At 34.1% G+C, this 19,471-nt stretch overlaps 1 protein-coding gene across 11 annotated transcripts in view; it reads left to right on the plus strand.

The window, feature by feature from the left end:
- The window catches only part of CCDC171 (coiled-coil domain containing 171), a 308,212-nt gene that overhangs the window by 197,912 nt on the left and 90,829 nt on the right, over positions 1–19,471 (plus strand). For all 11 annotated transcript variants that reach the window (XM_086685350.1, XM_086685347.1, XM_086685345.1 and 8 more), the window contains 2 exons: positions 13,008–13,153; positions 15,256–15,310. In XM_086685350.1, coding sequence (XP_086541476.1) covers positions 13,008–13,153; positions 15,256–15,310 — 201 coding nt within the window. The remainder of the gene's footprint in view (positions 1–13,007; positions 13,154–15,255; positions 15,311–19,471) is intronic.

Below are 19,471 nucleotides of genomic sequence, written 5' to 3' on the forward strand. Positions count from 1 at the left end.
GGGGCATTAAGGAATCTACTACTGAAATCATTGTTGCACTATATGCTAACTAATTTGGATGTAAATTTTAAAAAATAAAAAATAAAATTAAAAAAATATGCTGTCATGTTTTACAGTGTTATAGTAGCCCTTTTTATTTTATTTATTTATTTATTTTTTTTTTAATTTTTTTTTTTTCAACGTTTATTTATTTTTGGGACAGAGAGAGACAGAGCATGAACAGGGGAGGGGCAGAGAGAGAGGAAGACACAGAATCGGAAACAGGCTCCAGGCTCTGAGCCATCAGCCCAGAGCCTGATGCGGGGCTCGAACTCACGGACCGCGAGATCGTGACCTGGCTGAAGTCGGACGCTTAACCGACTGCGCCACCCAGGCACCCCCAGTAGCCCTTTTTAAATTTAGAAATATATCATGGCCATTTTAAAATATCAATAAATATAATTTATTTTTGAGAAGAAGAAAAGTAACAAAGAATTGCTTAGACATATTTTTTCCTTATTATATGTTTTAGAGTGGAAAATATTAAAATAAAATATGCTATACTAAAATATAAATTAAGGAAGGCTTCAGAAGAAAATGTTTTTTATAAAGTACAGACACACAGATTAGTTTAGTTTAATCTGTAGTGTGCAACTCAATATTTTTCCATAAGGTGGCAATATACTTTTATCATGTTTTTACACTGACTAAAATCAAATGACTTGCTATGGTTTTTAATATTTAATTAAAATTCATTTCTCTACTGATGGTCTACTATTAAATCAGACTAGAAGCTGATTTTCTAAAGTATCCATTAATGATTTCATAACTGTATAAATCTTAGAGTAGATTGCTATATGTAGGAATAGAACTGTATCAGTCAGGATACTCTTTGTAATGTTGCAGTAACAAGTGACCCCAAAATTTCAGTAATCTTACAAGAGACTTCTTGCACCTTGTGTATACCCATCATGGATCAACTGGTTTCTGCTTCATGGGTTCCTCACACTGAATAAGGCTGATAGAATAACCCTTATCTTGGACACTGCTGGTCTTGTGGTAATGGTCTCTATTTAAAACATTGCTGTTCTTGTGTCTACTAGGAATTGACATTATTTTACTTCTGTCCACATTTTGTTGGCCAAAGAAAGAAACATGGAAACTCCCAAATCTTACAAGATAGGGACTATATAATCCTTTTTCCAGAAGAGACATCACCAATTATATAGTCAATCCAGATACCAGTGGAACAGGAGAGAGTATACTTTCTCTCAGGGAGGTGGAACAAATACAATCCACTACAATAACTAATTTTTTAAAGCTTTATAAATACAGAAAAGAGGAAGGCTCTGTTTTCTAGTTAGTCATATTCACTGAATTTCATATAACTTTACATTTTATCATCTGTAGCTCTAAGTTTGCTAGAAAGGCTGAAAACAGGGAACTATATATTTAGTTGCCACTTTTCCCTCTTGTTCTAGAGTTTTTATTAGTCTAAAAAGGAAAGGATTATCCAGGGTATTATGCTGTTTTTCTTTAAATAAACTTGAATGTTCTAGAATATGTAGACTGTTAACATTCCATAAAGCATTTTCTAGGGTCCGGAAGCCATAGGCCTGACATTTCAAGGAGTCACCACTAGATGGTGATCTCGCTCATTTAGAGAGATAGAAAAGCTGTGTGTTTTTCTTCAGGTGAATGGGTTGGTTACAGAGGGAACAGAAATGTAAACCATACTAATTTTATGGGAAGCTCTTTGTAATCAAAATGGTACTATTTACTGAGTATGTATACGTACATGTGTACACACACACACACACACACACACACACACATCCTCACACAGGAAAACTCCCTTTGAAGCAAAGCCATAAAAAATGTGTTTTGCTATGTTGTTACTTCCCTTGAATATGTAATATATATATATGTATATATATATATATGTATATATATATATACGTATATATATATATGTATATATATACGTATATATATATATGTATATATATACGTATATATATATATGTATATATATATGTATATATAGTATGTATATGTTGAATATATATTATATATTCAACTGCTACTATCCAAAGACGCAAGTTTTCCCCAACTACAGTTTCTCAAGAAATTGCACTAAGCCTTGGGTTCATCTCTCTGCTTTTTCCTAATACTTTGTTTTAAATTGCTAACTGTTGCTGAATCTTTGTTTTAACACTTTTGTATTACTCTTTAGTCTCTTTTTGTAATTATTAGGAGGAAGAGGGATTAAAAATTACATATTTCACTCAGATATGTTAAAATATCTGTCATGGGTTATCACATGATGGGAAAGCTGATACCAACCCTTTTAGTTATTTAGAAACCTTAATGGTTATTGCTAGTGGTAACTTTTTTCCTAACCTTTTTCTCTTTAAAATAACCCAGTATAACAACTAACTTGTTATACACTACAAGTAGTGTAGTTCTTTGAAAACAATCACTGATTTCAGTTGTTAATTGACTTTTTGGTGCTCCTAAAATAATGTATTGTTATCATATATTTCATCATAACTGAGCTGAGACTCAGTTATGGCTCTCTGTCTTATGATTCAAATAGCTTATAGGATTTCATATAGTTATTAGTAGAAATAGAAAATCTATGGCTAGGATGTTACATTTATATGAAGTAAATATTTAATATTTATTCTGCTTGAGTAATGTAAAAGTGAATTTGATATAATACTCTTTAGCATACTAAGGAAAACTATCTATTACAAGCCAGATCTTTTAAAAATACTTTTAAATCTAGTGTATCATGAATCATTATGCTCAAAGGTGAAATCTTCTCAAACCTTTGTTAGATTCCAACTGAAGATGCAAATGAGCTTTTCAGTATGGCCAGAATGATCTCGTGCATTTTTTCTAATTTGGCAGTTACGGTTTTTCATATGATCTCTGAGACCAAGATTGAAGAATGCTGCCCCAGGCCAGGAATATTGCAGTGGCTTCCCATGGCTTTCTATGACAATAGTTGGCAAGTACTTAGTCATAGACCCTTCTTTGAACATAATCTTATACAAAAGCTCATAGAAAACATTAATACAAAGTCTGGTGGAGAGAAGGAAGGGAGTTGGGAGTCTACTAATTCAAGTGTTGCCTCCAAGTTGTTTGATGCCCCTCTGTGGAACACTGTATAAAAATCATTTGAAAGATTAAAAGTCTGGTTTTCTGACCACACTTGGATTATATGTACCTTTCTAGTCTTTTCTCCTGCCATTCTCAATGGCATCCTTCAGCCAAGCCTTACCTCTTGTATTTCTCAGATGTGCCATTTTATTCTGATGAAAATGATCTTTACCATATTGAACACTTAGCTTGAAAACCAACTGCTTTCTAAATATCTTCTTGTCTTTCTAGTTAGGAAGTCACTTCCAAGAGGAGTATATTCTTTGTTTTTATGTGTTTATTTATTTACATCTCACTCTGCCTGGATTTGAACTCTGGCTCTGTGTAACCTTGGGCAAGTTAGTTGAGTTCTCTCATAAGTAAAGTGGGAATAATAGTACTGACTTCATAGAGTTGTTATAATGATTAATTGTATTAATAAGATTAGTACACAGGAAGTGTTAGCTATTATTATTATTATTATTATTATTATTATTATTATTATTTATGGCTATGGCATGGATAGGTATGATCCAGATAGATACAGTAAAGTTACATCCAGTGTTGAGGTTAGGTTTTAGGATCAGCATATAAGGCAAAAATCTTGCATAATCAGAAGTGTTTGGGGTGCCTGGCTGGCTCAGTGAGTAGAACATCCAACTCTTGATCTCAAGGTTGTAAGTTCCGAGCCCCATGTTGGGTGTAGACATTACTTGAAAATAAAATCTTTGAAAAAAAAAAGTGTCTTTTTCCTTAGGGAAATCTAATAATATTTGAAGTTATTAGTGGAAAAATGATTAAGCCATTTTATTTCTTTCAACTCCTTTCAGTCCACCCAACTCAATAAACTGTTCCTATTTATTTTCATTCCTTTAAAAAGCCCCTTCAGGTGTGGCCACATTAGAGATGACATATTCTAAACAAATTCAAGGCAGCCAGGTTTTCTTCCTGGAATATGTTGCCATTTCTTCAGTTGGGCACCGAATGAGGAGGTTGGTGTTCTTTCAGGGGTCAAGTTGAATGAAAGTACATTTTCCACACAGGAGAATCCCTCTCATGTTGACTTCCTTGTTAGGGTATTTGCAGGGTCAGAAATATGTGGGGACAACCAGGTGTCACAGCGGGTTTTGTGGTAGTTGCCGTTTGCTTTGTTCATGTCACCTGTTCCGTGCTGGCTGCAGGTGAATGTTTATGACTTGGAGTGGCACCAGACCTACTGGATTTGGATTGTTGATCTGTCAATCAATTCTTTTTCTTTCCTCCATTTGCTCTCCCCATTATTCCTTTCAAAGAAAGTATAATAGGATTCATTTAAAGTCAAATGCAATTCTGTTCTCATTTTTGATGAACACATATCAGTACGAACTACTAATTCTTCCATTACTATAATATTAAAATGCAGTCTGTGTGGTGTCTGTTCTTTAAGGGTGGCATTTTTGGATTAAATGAGGCACGTTGATGACTTTTTACACAGTCACTAAGATCTCTTTAACAGGTGGATTTAGCTGTAAGTGTTGATATTATAGAGCTTGATATATGTTACCATAGTGTGGAGATCCTATAGTAAATCTTTTAGAAGTTGAAGTTTTACGGGGCGCCTGGGTGGCTCAGTCGGTTAAGCGGCCGACTTCGGCTCAGGTCATGATCTCGCGGTCCGTGAGTTCGAGCCCCGCGTCGGGCTCTGTGCTGACAGCTCAGAGCCTGGAGTCTGTTTCGGATTCTGTGTCTCCCTCTCTCTGACCCTCCCCCATTCATGCTCTGTCTCTCTCTGTCTCAAAAATAAACATTAAAAAAAAAATAAAAAAAAAATAGAAGTTGAAGTTTTACTAGGCAGCCAGATCTCAAGATCTGAAGGGGCACTTCAATGCTATTGTTGCTAACTTATAAAGGAAAGAGAACTCCATTACTTTTCAAAAGGTTAAAAAAAAGTAGCAGCCTAATGTGGTCTTGAAATATATGAAATTCTGTACTGCAGTGCTGTGCTATATATTAATTTTTTTTTATTTCATTAGTGCATTTAAGAAATGATGTTTTCATACAGGCAATCTTGAATTGTGCATGCTTTGATTTTATTTTAATGTTTATTTATTTTTGAGAGAGAAAGAGAGCAAGGGCAGAGAGAAGGAGACAGAGGATCTGAGGCAGGCTCTGAACTTACAGCACAGAGCCTGATGTGGGGCTCAAACTGACCAACCATGAGATCATGACCCGAACTGAAGTTGGTCGCTTAACCAGACTGAGCCACCCAGGCGCCCCATGCATGCTTTGATTTTTGATGTGGAAAGTGTGCCATTACATAGCACTGAAGTCCTTGTTGAAGTTTATTTCAATATAAATAGAAAGCTGTCATTTAAATAGATTTGAATACCTTGCCTTACTTGAGAAATAGGTGAAATATTGGTTTTGCATTTCCACGCGGATTTTCCAGTTTATGGATTTTTATGGAAAATCTGGAGAGATGGTTACTAATACCATTGTGGCACAGGATAAGGAATGAGGGTTCAGTGTACTATGACTTGGGCTCACATTTTGGCATAAACCCATGCAGTAGTTATAGGACCTTGGGAACATTACTTAACTTTTCTGATTCTTAGTTTTCCCTTGTGTGTAAAATAGGAATGATAATGTGAACCATCTCATTGGACTATGAAAAATGAATCAATGTAACTGTGAGATGCTTGTATGATGACAATCATATGGTTCAGTTGTCACTCAAGCTATGTCCCCCCCCGCCCCCCCCCCCCACCCCCCGGCTTCCAGGACTTGGGGAATAATCACAAACATTTATTCAACATTTAGTCTGAGAGACATTATTCAAGAACAGGCCTAGTGCCCTCATACAAAGGTGGAATGCTCCAGATAGTCAATGTTAGTAAGGGTTTGCTGTTCAGAACTTTCCCCCCTGTGATTATACCTCTAAAATTAAGATAGAAATCAGTGGTAGAACACTTAATACACAAAAATTCATCCCATGAATAAACTTTTAAGAAAAACCTTGGACTTTGTTTTATTTACATTTATGTCTAAAAGAACCTAAGTTTATTTTTCTAATTTAAATTTGACCTTCAGATTCTCTTAAATAATTAATTTTTACTCAGCTGATATTTGATTTACTTTCATTAGTTTTATTTAATATATAGCATATTCAAGAGAGTAATTTGAATTCTGTATCACAATGAAAATATTAATGTGAGGGTATTTTAATTATTGTATAGGATTACTTAACATATTATTCAATTATATCACAAAAAGAATTCTTACAATTGAAAAATTCTTCCAACAATAATTTCTTTTTATTTAAATGTCAGCAACCCAACTATATGAAGCCCTTTATGAATTATTCATATTTTTTTCCAATTCTTCTTAGACAGTAGTTTTAGGTAATTCTCAAGCGATTTGAAAACAGCATCTAATTCTAAATGATACTTTTCTACCACCTAATTCATAGCTTGCCTCACTTAAAATATTGCCAGGGAATTCAGCAACTTCCTGGACCTTCACATGGCTAAGACTATCATCTGTGTAAAGCTTCTGGGACCTGCTGGGTAGTCTGTAACTGGTAAGGTCCAACAGAAGAACCTATGTGTGTTCCATCCCCTTGTATTTCTTAGGGATTCTCAGAGGGGACTTGGAAGCTGCGTAAGCTGATTTTTATTACAGCAACAATATGGTGGTTGTCCCCTGCAGCCGGTGTCTGTTTCGTAAGGTCTGTAGTGCAGCTAAATGCAGTTTGTTTTCTACTCTGAGAAAACATTACTGCCACATTACTGCTTACATGCCATGTGTCACAATAAATCTAGCTACCGCTGGTCTGTTCTGTCCTTTTCAGAGTGTATTTTCCAGTTGAGAGCGCTCTCATGATTCTCTTTATTATCCTCCTTTTTTTTTTTTTTTGTCATTTAAAATGTGTTTCAGCTATTTCTCTCCCACTATATCTTATTATCATCTAACACTTTTAGTCTACAAGAATGTTGTAGTGCATATGTGAGGTTTAGAACAAACAGCATTCAATATACTTTGAACACTTTTATGAGGTTCCTTTTCTTTCCATTATATTTTACTATTGATCAATTTCAGTTCGTTTACTGGGAAGGATTAACTTTTTCCTTTTATAAACTGATGGAATGTAAGAGGACATTTACAAAGGAATATGTGAGAATGTGGTACCAATAACCGTAAGCCATTACACAACAAAATCTTACAGCGTACTTTGAAATTTTAAAGGTGAAGTTTCATTGCTTCATTTGCTCCATTTTTTTTTTAATAATCATCAACCATATGGCCTATTTGTAAAAGTAAGCTATTTTACATTTAGTTTGTTAATTTCCTTTTATCTTTTCAAGTGTCATAGAAATAGTTATTAAAAAATTGTATATGTTTATATATTTGTGTGTGTGTGTGTGTATATATATATATATATATATATATATATATATGATGTGAAATAATATGGAGACTCAAAAGTTGCCACATATAGGTTGGGATTTAAAGAAGGCCATGCAATGACACTACATGGAGAAGTGTTAAGTATTGCATTAATTATGCATATTAAATTTATGTAGACTTTTTTGGTTTATAGGACACTTTCACATCTATTGTTTTACTAGACATGTGTGAGTTTTAACTGGACTGTCATTTATTCAGCCCCAAAAGTGGGTGAGTTACTTCATCTGCAGCTCCAGCTTACGATACATTCTGCATAAGACTGTTATTAGAAAATAATAAAAGACAGCGTTCCTAAGGAAGATAATTTAAAATTGCGGAACTTTTCATTCAAACTATCCATCTAAAATATAGAGCACTAAGAACTGGAATTTATCCATGTATTAATTTTACCATACCAGCATCTTTTACTATCTTATATTTATTGTAAATTGTCTGATTGCGTATCTCACAGACTTTCACGCTTTATTGTAAAATATGGAGTCCTCTAATTTCATCCCTGACTCGTGTGCCCAGTTGTAAGCTTGGTGGTTGTATCACTTTAACTTTATACTTTCTGTGGCAGCCTGCCTTGTGTGATCTACCCAGCAGCTCCTCACTTCTTGATTAATATAATTTTCTAGTTGTTACACTATTAGAGTAAGGCTGAAGACAGTGCTGTTTCCTGTCCCAATGTTAGTTTTAGTGCCCTGAGATGTTTTACCCAATTTATCACAATCTAGGAATGTTTATTCATGAATTATGGTCATAACAACAGTGAAGTTTTAAAAAATGTGTTATAGATGTTTTTTCCCCCGACCTAGGAAATGTAGCTTCATTCTTTATAACACTTGCATTGTTGTCTTGCCTTTCATTTTGTATGACTGACTTTTATACCAAATTGAATAAGCCATTAGCTTTTAGTCTGTAGGAATGTGGATCCATAGATATTTCCCATTAGACAAAAGAAAATCTATAAAAGCAGTATCTCCCGGGGCTCGGTCTTCCTAGCTGGCCTAATGGTCTAACGCACTGCTGTACTGTGCCCTTATGAGAGAGAACTATGTGGGATGATTCCCTGAACATCCAGAACTATTAATTGGAGAGGTGTGCACTTTCTTTCAGATAACCTTAACTTTTGTACTATCCCACCTTTATTAATCAAATACTCTGATTGAGGGAATTCGTGTTCTAACTTTCGTATTTTTGAAACTATTACTGAACGAAATGATAGGCTTTGTATACCTTGTGTAGTTTACAATTCAAGTTTGCCAAAATAGGAGCTACTGTATGTAGGTAGCCATGTTGTTTTGATAAGTTTTTTTTAAAGAACGTCTCCTGAAAAAAGACCTCTACTGGTGATGGTTGCATAATTCTGTGAATACACAAAACCCCACTGAAGTGTACGCTTTAAAAAGGTGAATTATGTGGTATGTGAATTATATCTCCATAAAGCTGTTATTAAAAAAATTTCCACTGCACAAAATATTTTCATAGGTGCAAACTAATAGCATTTTAGCTTATAGTTGCAATCAAAAAAATTGTTAGCTTTAATAAATTAACACTTAAAGCTTTAGAAATATGAAATCATGTGTGCATTAAAAAATAACTTGTGCTCTTACTCAGTGGTAACACATGTTTATTATGGGAACGTCAGACACTTCAAATAAGAAAAGAGACATTTAAAAATTATGAGGGTCTTTTAAATATTCGCATCTACCATGTATTCTGCACCTAAGCTTTCCCTATATTTAACTACTTCCTTGGCACCTATATTTTTCTTGCCAGCTGTCATTAGCAATAAATAGCTTTTCATGATCACCTTAGGAAAATAACCAGATGTAAAAATATCTTCTCATAAGTAGTTTAGTGAAAGCATTGGCTTTCCCCGCCCTGGACTATGAGAGGCGTAAATGAAGGTGGGCAGTGACATCATCATCCAAAGAAATACAGTCAACATATTGCAGAATAGCTTCGGATATACAGTCAGTTTGGGATTTTGTTGTCAAACGTTTTGCTTTAAAACATTTTGGCTTTAAGGTGAAAACTTAGACTTGTGCCATCAGTTCTTATACAGGCAGAATATTAGTGTGTCTTTTTAAAACACTCTTGTTATCACATTTAGCATTAGCTTTCTAATGGCTAAAATTGTTCGCAACACAGTTTAAAGATAAATGCAGTATCAGGCTTTGAATTTTTTTTCTTTTTTTGGTAAATATTAAGACCTGAGTACAAAATGAGGGCTGTACTGCGGATTAAGTGAAATATCTCAAGGCTGTGCTGTTCTGATAACTGAACCTGAAGTGACCTTTCTCAGACACAATTACAGAGCTGTATGTTTTTCCTTTAATTTCATCAGGGGTTTAATTAGTATACAAATAAAACTTCCCTTATCTTCCTTTCTACCTAATTGGCTTGTCTTCACTTATATATGAAGTATGTGAAAGTGGGCTGTAATTAGGGTGACCGTGTTAACCTTTTTTCCTCAAATGTACTGTTGCCTAAAGGCCTCAAGGCCTAAAAACAGCGCTTTGGATTATTGCTTTGCAATCACTATGGCTGTCCCACAGGTTTTCTCATGAGCAGAAGGGCTTTGGGTGCTGCAGGTTCCCACTGCTTAACAGGATCTTCATTCTTCTCCCCACTAAATGTTTATTGATTATCTCGCTGTTCCAGGCTCAGCCTCCAACAACTTAATATCAGGTGACAGTCAGGAGAGTTCTCCAAGTAATTAGAGTTGAGCATTGGGGGAACAATTAGGAGCAGAGTTATTAAACTTGATTTATCCTATTCTCTCCTGAACAGTTTCTTGGATATCAGAACATCACACTTTCACAATCTACCCTGGTTGAGAAATTAGTGGCTAACCTGCTGCTTATCATTGTTGCCTTGCTGCCTAGAGGCACACCCTCCTGGTTTCAGTTGTTCGGTTGGAAATATTAGAGTCCAGAAAGTTTATCATGGGTTTTAATTAGACAAACCTGGACAGGAGAAAAGCAAAGCTTCACTTAAAATTTTAAGTCAATATATAATATATGCTATAGATTGTATATGGCGGAGGTACGTATGTATGTACATTATATACACACACACTTAAATATGTTTTTCTTTCTTTAAAGCTCAGTGTTGAGGTTCTTAAAGATTCTAATTTTGTCATCCAAAACAAAAAAAGGTGACTATCAGGGGAAAGACATATTACTGAATCACTTTGATGTTCTGCACACATCTTTATGAATCTTAGAACCCATTGATGTATACGGATCCCATTGTACTGTACCTACCCCAACTCTTTGAAAATCGGAGTTCTGTTTCTCTCCGTCATGTGGCTCTGATCATTATCTCTTCATTTTCACAGTAAGGATGTGTGACCTCTGCAGCTTTGTTTATACCACTTTGTGTTCGTTTTCTGCAATTCCAGTCTTAGAATGGGCTAAATTCAGCTATTCTGAAATAGTGCGAGCTTTAGGAGAGTTTGGGGGCTCCCCGCCATTTCCCCTGAGAGAGGAAAATGAAAGCCAGAGGAAACAAGAAGATTTGGACATATGGTAGAAATTCTAATTCTGTGAGATATATCTTCTTTGAAAGGATGTCATAGGATGGCTGAAAAGGCAAGTGTGGCTTTACAATGCTGCCAGGGTCAGGGGTTTCTCTCAGATTGGGCCAGTGAGCTTCACTCTGGACAAGGCTGGAGACAGTACCTTGAAACCCCTCTCAGATACACACCTCTAGTCATAGGAGCTACTGAGCAAGAGCATTGGAACGGATTGGCACAAATCCGTTATTTCTGTTGGAAAAAGAATTCAAACTTTATGCATAGCTGGTAGTGGGTCGTTAATTTTATCTTCATATCTAAAAAAATAGCATTTTTTATTAACTGAAAGATGTCAGAAATACTGGCTTTAACAGGACTCAACTGGATTTTACTTTTTTAAATAAAGAAATCTCATAATACTTCAATGCCTTTAAATATCTTAACATTGGTGCAAAATACGTAGGTTTAGCGTGGCCTTTAAAAATCTATTCTTTGTTGTCTTTTTAAAGTCGGTTTGAATCAGTGACTGTTTCTATAGTGGGATGTTCTTGAAGATCTGATAATACTAAAGGCTGAAATAAAATATAATGTCTAGTAAGTAATCCCAGTTTACTTATTTTTTATTTTTTAAACGTGTACTTGTCTGGAAGCAGCTTGACTGTTTGCAAAGGGAAATACTGAATTAAAAAACTTTTAACATTTTAAAACACCTGATTTGGCAGATGATTGCTTTCGTTGTATAGCATTTAGAGTGAATTGTTTTAGCTCCGTGCAGGCAGCTTGAGTTTTCTGTACTATCTATTGTGAATGCTTTAAGAGAATACTGTAGAAAGAATTTTAAACATGAAATTATAGCTTTGTCAATTATATATATATGTTGTGAACATTCATGTGTGGCTAAACTCTGAGAAAGAAGAAAAAATATTGTGTGCATGTAACCAATTGATTAGCTAGCTCACTGTATAGCAAATTCACTTGAAAAACTGACAAGCTCATATCCTAGAAATTTCATAGGCAAAGGAATGAGCAAGGTTTCAGTGCTCAGGGATCCTGTGATGCCTATATTATTTTGAATGAAGTCTAGAAAAGACTCCTTTAGATTGTGAGGTTCTGGTTCTAAGACCGTTAGCCCGAAAGGGAGTTTGGCACTTGCATCTTGACATTTTTGTGCTACGCGAATATTTCAGATTAAAGCAAAGACCAAAATATCAATCAACAGATTTTATAGTTCTGGGGCTAGGAAAATATTTATGGGACACAAATAATTCTGAATGCAAGTATTATTTGCAACTTTCTCTGTTAGATGAAACATGTTGATTGCATTTGTGTGGCTATGTTTGACATGAGAGTTATTTAATGGGAAGTAAGGGAGTTTTATTTTGGAGTCCAGTTTGTTTGTTCCCTGAGATGCCCACAGTCACCTGTTCTGGATATATTTATAAGTTAAGTGGTGGTACTTTTAAATCTTGGGTTCCCCCTTCTCATGTAGGTGTCCTAACCCACCTTCCCCTCGCTCACAAACACAACTTTGGGCTTATGATAGTTCTTGTTTTACATAGACTCTAAATTTCATGTGCTTTCTCCCCTGAAAATCTTTATTTTGTCATCATTCAAAGAAAATGCTACTTGAGGTTTTTATAATCAGATGTTTTTTTTGTAAGAATAAGATGTATTTGCCTTATGGTATTTGAAAAAATAAAATAGAGTTGTATTTTGTAGCTAAACATTTTTCAAAATCTTCTCGGATCTATCATTTCTAATTAGTAAGTATGTAAAATTTTTGCAGAAAATTTGTTAAACCTTGATGTGTAATGACCCAAGTCTACTTCTCAGTCAGTCTGTATCCTTCTTTGTTTAATAGCCTATGGCATAAATTGAAGTTAATTATCAGGGCTGACAAGTAACTCTGTTTTCTGTCTGCTTGCAGAGTCTCTCCGAGGCAAAGATGGAGCTGAGAAGAAAAGATCAATCTCTGCGTCAGCTCAATAGACATCTTACCCAGCTGGAGCAGGACAAGCGTCGACTGGAGGAGAACATCCACGATGCAGAGAGTGCCCTCCGCATGGCAGCCAAGTGAGCATTCGGACCTTGGGGAGATCACTTAAAACAGACAAAAGATCAATTCTTACTTTCATGCTCCGGGTTTTAGCCCTGGATAATACAGTGTTAGAAAACAAAAGTACAGCTGTCTCTCTTTGAAATTCTCTGATATATCCTCAAAAAAGAAAACTCTTAACTCAACATGCTAACTGTATATTTTATTGAGAAACCTCAGAAAAGTGTGAGGTTCTATATAACCTCTAATTATGTGTATTTTGGGCTCTGTTGTACTGTTACATGTTTGAAACCATGATTTCATTAATATGAAATGGAATACACTTTATTCAAAAGTTTTTCATAGTTCCTTCTATCACATATTCCCCATTCCCTTCTGCCCCTTTGCCCCCCAAATTTTGCTCGGCATATAATATACCAATATTGCAAGTCATAGTTCCATAAAAAATGTTAATATATAATCAACATATATATCATAGCATCTTCTTAAGTGCAATAAAACACATTGATCATGGAAAAGTCACTTAATTTTATAGCTGTATATTCTAATATGTCCAACAGAAAAAAACATACTGTTTTTAGAGTGGGCATCTATGTAAATGTGATGAAAGTGGTTTTCCTTTTACCAGGTAATCAAGTTGACATACACTCTGAAGTTCAAATTGAACAATTCTCTTGGGTATTTTTATTTGTTCCTCACATCAAATTTCATGGAATACTTTAGGACAGCCCTTTGTACAACAGCATGGCTTAAAGAAAATCTATTTATGGATTAAAGAAACATCTAATGTTAATAAACTCGGTGTTTTCTGAATTTGGAATTCTGGACTCCTGTAATTACATATATATGTATGTGTGTGTGTGTGTGTGTGTGTGTGTGTGTGTATATATATGTATGTATATATACATGTATATATACATATATGTATAGTGTATACATACGTGTATGTATGTATATATACATATAAACATATATACATGTATGTGTGTATACATATGTGTGTATATATATGTATATATATATAAATTAAAATTTTTTTGAGACAGACTCTTGTTAAGCATCAAATATTGTGAAATATGAATGTAGTCTGTAAACTAAATCACAAAACAGGGAATCTGCCCTCTAGGATATCTACAGCTTTGCCATTAGGCTTGGGAAATTGCTCACACATAATGAAAAAATGAGTTTACACAAGATCAAAATATTGCTAGGTTTGAATACCCACCAGTAGTTCTTTGGAAAATTGTAAAGCTCTGTAATGTCTGTGATCTGTGACCATGATCACATGTCCTTGTAACACAAAAGAAAGTTAATTTGAAATTTGGAGAGCTCATACATTTTCAATTTATAAATTACCATTAAATTTTGTCTTCAGCATTTTCATCCAAACTTTTAATTTAATTGTATTTATATTGACGTGTAGTTGGCATTCAATATTATATTCAGGTATACAACATAGTGATTCAACTTTTGTATACACTGTGAAGTCATCACCATGATAAAACTATCACTCACTAAAAATATTCTTCCAATATTGATTATATTCCCTATTCTGTACATCTAAACTTTTTATTTCATTATTAAGGCTAAATTCAATCTAGAGAGCTGTTAGAAGAAACTAGTAACTTTACATGTTTCTGGTCAAGGTCATAGAAGAGGGTTTTTATGCAATTATTGTAACACAAAGAGCCTATGTAGAAAGGAAAATATTATTTTGCATAATATGGCCATTCATGATATATCCCCACCACTATGATTTTTAAAATCTCCTTCATTAGAAATCAAAAGAATAAAAGTTTAGCCTTTCTAGCACATTTTAAACCAATAATGTAATCATGGTTTCTTTTCTCTTCCTTTTTCACTCTTTTTTTTTTTTTTTCCCACTTTGAGGATATCCTTAAGATTTTTTTCCCCCCTCTAATTTATGGCAGGCAATATAACTAAAGGTAACGGTTAAATGTGGAAATATACCAGTGAATATGGTTGGATTTTGCACTTTTAGAAAGAGTGCAATAATAACCAACCCATGTTTTTCAATAATAGTGACTTATCCTACAATGTGTAACAGTTGTTGTAAGGCTTGGGTTTTACTAATACCTAATTTTAATTTATTTTCTAGAGACAAAGAATGTGTTGCCAATCATATGAGAACAGTAGAAAATATGCTTCATAAGGTAGTATAATTTTTCTTCAATATTGTTCAACTTGTGTTATGACATTGTTTTCCTAGTTATCAGTTTTATTACCCTCAAGATACTTTAATTAATTTTGTAACTTTCTTAGAAAATAAATTCACGAAAAGGTCCTTCCAAATGACTAACAACTTGTATTATACAATGCTGGATTGCATAACCTTCTTCAGAATTTACCTATGTCCTTGCTAAAACTATGGAAATAGTGGTTTCCCCAAACTGGTATAATTGCACTTGAGTTATTGGTGGTCTTTGCTGACTGAACCAGAGGTCATTATGATTCTTACATGTCTCATAATGATAAAATGTTTGACCACACTGTCTAACCTCTTACCGCTCTCAAACCTATCATCCTATGTATGTATACATAGAGGAGGCATAATGATATGTATCTGGCAGTACTTTTCAAGTTGTAATTTTCTTTCTTACAAAATGTATTAAGTTAGCTTTTAATTTGTAATGATGAGTCGCGTTTAAGGATGTTATGATATTACTAAGAACTTATATTAACTGTGTTTTTGGTTAACATTCCAGATTCAAAGATGTGTTGGTTATTTCATTATTTAAACATTTTCATTAGAGAAATGTTATTTATGTTATTATTAATCATGTTATTATGTTATTAATGTTATTGTCTAATAGACAATTTCTTGAAAATATAATTACCTAGTACTTTTAAGATACATGGAATTCATGAATGAGTCATATTTAGAATAATTCTTGGAATTAAATTTATTATATAATATAGTTCAGAAATCACTTAAAAATACCCCAAAACAAATCTTTTTAAGGAGATATTAAATAAACATTAGCAAACTAATACTTAATACACTTTAACCTTGTGGAAAAAACTAGGCCTGTGTATTCTTTTAGATATTGAAAGTGATTAGCATTATTTCATATCACCCAAAGCACTTTCAAAAAAATCTAATATTCTGAATGCTATGTTTTAAAGTAGTATTGTTTGAAACTGTGATTTGTCCCTCTCCCCATTTAAAAAAGTTTAGTTTAGACATAGTTACATCAAATCCATATATACTAGAAATCTGAAATTTGATTTGTAGGAAAAAAAGACATCTTTGGTTAGATTTTTTTTTGTACTTGGTGAAATCTTTGAAAGGAGAAATCGGTCATGTCATACATATAGCATAACTTTTTATATAGTTGATGTTGCCTTGAATTGTTTGTTCATTTTCCCAGCTAGAGGAAAACAAATGTTGGGTGGCATCTACAATGAGGAGTGGACTTTGACATCAGAGAAAAACCATCATCAGTATGGAACATAAATGTTGTACCTTATTCTTTCATTGTGAGAGTGGCAAAATACATATTTTAAATACGATCAAGACTGCAATAGGACAATTATAATCATACAGTTCTTCAGTTGCAGTTCATCTTTTGGGTTTTGTGTGTCATATGGAAAGAAAGATATCTATAGAATTGGCCTAGAACTGCTGGAGATTTATTTTTGGTTATAGCTTTTTTCCCCTTCAGATTTAGTTAATTATTTTAATTGATGTCTCTGGAAATTTCTATTTACAGAGTGGTTTTTAAATTATCAATTACTTTTCAAGCTTGAAGGAAAAATGTAGGGAAGGCTAATTGATGGTTGGGCGAATTCTCTGTTCTATGAAGTTTAGGTGTGAATGAAAGGATGCTAAAGAAGTGGCCCAGAGAATCGCTCATGCCAGCCCACTGGTGTTGCCTGCTGTCCTCATGCCAGCTTTGGCAAGTTTATTTTTGTGGCCCCTTCGGACTGTCCAGAGGCATTTTGCCACCTTGGAGAAACTGGAAGTGGTACAAGGGGAGGGTCTGGGCTCTTTCATGGTTAAAATGGTTGTGGTTACATCCAAACTCTTCAGAGTAGTTTACTGTACATAGCCAAAATAGCGTAGCTATTTATATTTCTCTTTTTTTAACGTTTATTTATTTTTGAGAGAGAGAGAGTACACATAAGCAGGTGAGGGGCAGAGAGAGAGGGAGACAGAGGATCTGAAGCAGGCTCTGCGCAGCACAGAGCCCCATGTGGGGCTCGAACGGATGAGCCGTGAAATCATGACCTGAGCCAAAATCAAGAGTCCGATGCTCAACTGATTGAGCCACCCAGGTGCCCCTATATTTGTTATTTTTTAAACTTGATACATTACATTCAACTTTTCAAATCCTGAAACTGTATTATACAAAGCAGTTGAGTGGATATTAATTTTAAAATTCCATTTGGGACGGATACTAGTATTTAATAAGGAAGGCCAGTCATTTTCATTTAAAAGCATATACCTTATTTCAAAGAAACAGATGTTTTATTTTAATTTCATGTAAATATATGTATGTATGTATTGTGACTTTTTAATGTAGGCCAGAAGTTAACTTTTTATTAAGAAACTTTTTGGGGGCTAATTTCCGGTTATTGGGTTAAGAAAAATAACAAAAGAAAACAAAATCACAACTTTCCATGAGGTACATTTTTGATGTACACACTTCTCTATTTAGTTGAACTCTCAGATGTTTGGGAAAAAACCAGAAGTATTGAATTAAAAAAAAGTAACCATTTCAACCATTTTAAAATGTACAATTCTGTGGCTTCCAATGCATTTATAGTGTTGTGCAACTATCACAACTCTGTTTTCAGAATATTTTTATCACCTCAAAAAGAAATCCAGACAAATTAAGCAGTCACTCCTATACCTTGTTATTCCATTCCATAGGATGTCTTTTTACTTTCTTGATAGTGTCCTTTGATGAAAAAGTTTTTTATTTTTATTATTATTTAAAAATTATTTTTCAATGTTTATTTATTTTTGAGAGACAGGTCAGAGTGTGAGCGTGGGAGGGGCAGAGAGAGAGGGAGACACAGAATCCGAAGCAGGCTCCAGGCTCTGAGCTGTCAGCACAGAGCCCGATGTGGGGCTTGAACTCACGAACCATGAGATCATGGCCTGAGCCGAAGTCAGACGCTTAACCGACTGAGCCACCCAGGCACCCCAAAAAAGTTTTTTAAATTTTGCTGAAGTCCATTTTTTTTTCTTTTGCAGATCATGTTTTTGGATTCTTATCTGAGAATACATTCATTGTCATATCTAAGATCATGAAGATTTTCCCCTGTGTTTTCTCCAAAGAGTTTTATAGTGTTAAATTCTCTGGAGTTTAAACTACAAACTTTGGAGTTACACTTTCTGTTCACTCTTATATTTAGGCTTTGTCCATGTTGAGTTAATTTTTGTACTGGTGTAATACAAAGACCAAACTTGAGTTATTCCTACAGCATTTGTTAAAAAGACTTAATTCTCCCATTCAGTGATCTCAGTACCCGTGTTGAAAATCTGTTGACTATAGATGTTTTCTTTTATTTCTGGACTCTCAATTCTGTTCCATTGATCTACCACACTGTTTTGATCACTGTGGCTTTGTAGTAAATTTTGAAATTAAGAAATGTGAGTCTTCCAACTTTGGGTTTTTCTTTCAGGATTTGTTTTGGCTTTTCAGGATTCCTTGTAATTACATATGAATTTTAGAATCAGCTTGTCCATTTCCAAAGAGGACAATTTGAATTTTGATAGTACGTCCTTCTTAACATTAAGTTTTGCATTCCATGACGTGGGATGCCTTTCCATTTATTTAGATCTTCTCTAATTATTTTCAACAGTGTTTTGTAGTTTTCAGTGTACAAGTTTTTCGCCTTCTTGCTTAAATTTATTTTTAAGTATTTTATTCTTTATACTATTGTATTTTCTTAATTTATTGGTTCCTAATTATTAGCATTTAGAAATATGAGTGATTTTTATATGTTGCTTTTGTATCTTGCAACTTGGCTGAATTTTTTAGCTCTAATAATTTCTTTTGAGGGTTCTTTAGGATTTCTCTATATAAGATCATGTCATCTACAAAAAAAGATATTTATTCTTTCTGGTTTGGATGCCTTGATTTTATTGTTTTTTGTTTATTTGTTGTTATTGTTGTTATTTTTGTTTTTGCAAAACAAAAGTTTTGCAAAATAAAAGTTACTGACTTTTATATATACCCATGCAATTTTTTATATGAGTGCTCTTTATTTCTTCATGTGGATTGGAATTGCTGTCTGGTGTTTTTTCATTTCAGGCTGAAGGACTCCCTTTAGGGTTTCTCCTAAGGCAGGTCTAGTGGTGA

This window comes from Puma concolor, chromosome D4 (genome assembly GCF_028749965.1).
Source record: "Puma concolor isolate L17-30 chromosome D4, mPumCon1.1.hap2, whole genome shotgun sequence".
NCBI lineage: Eukaryota > Metazoa > Chordata > Mammalia > Carnivora > Felidae > Puma > Puma concolor.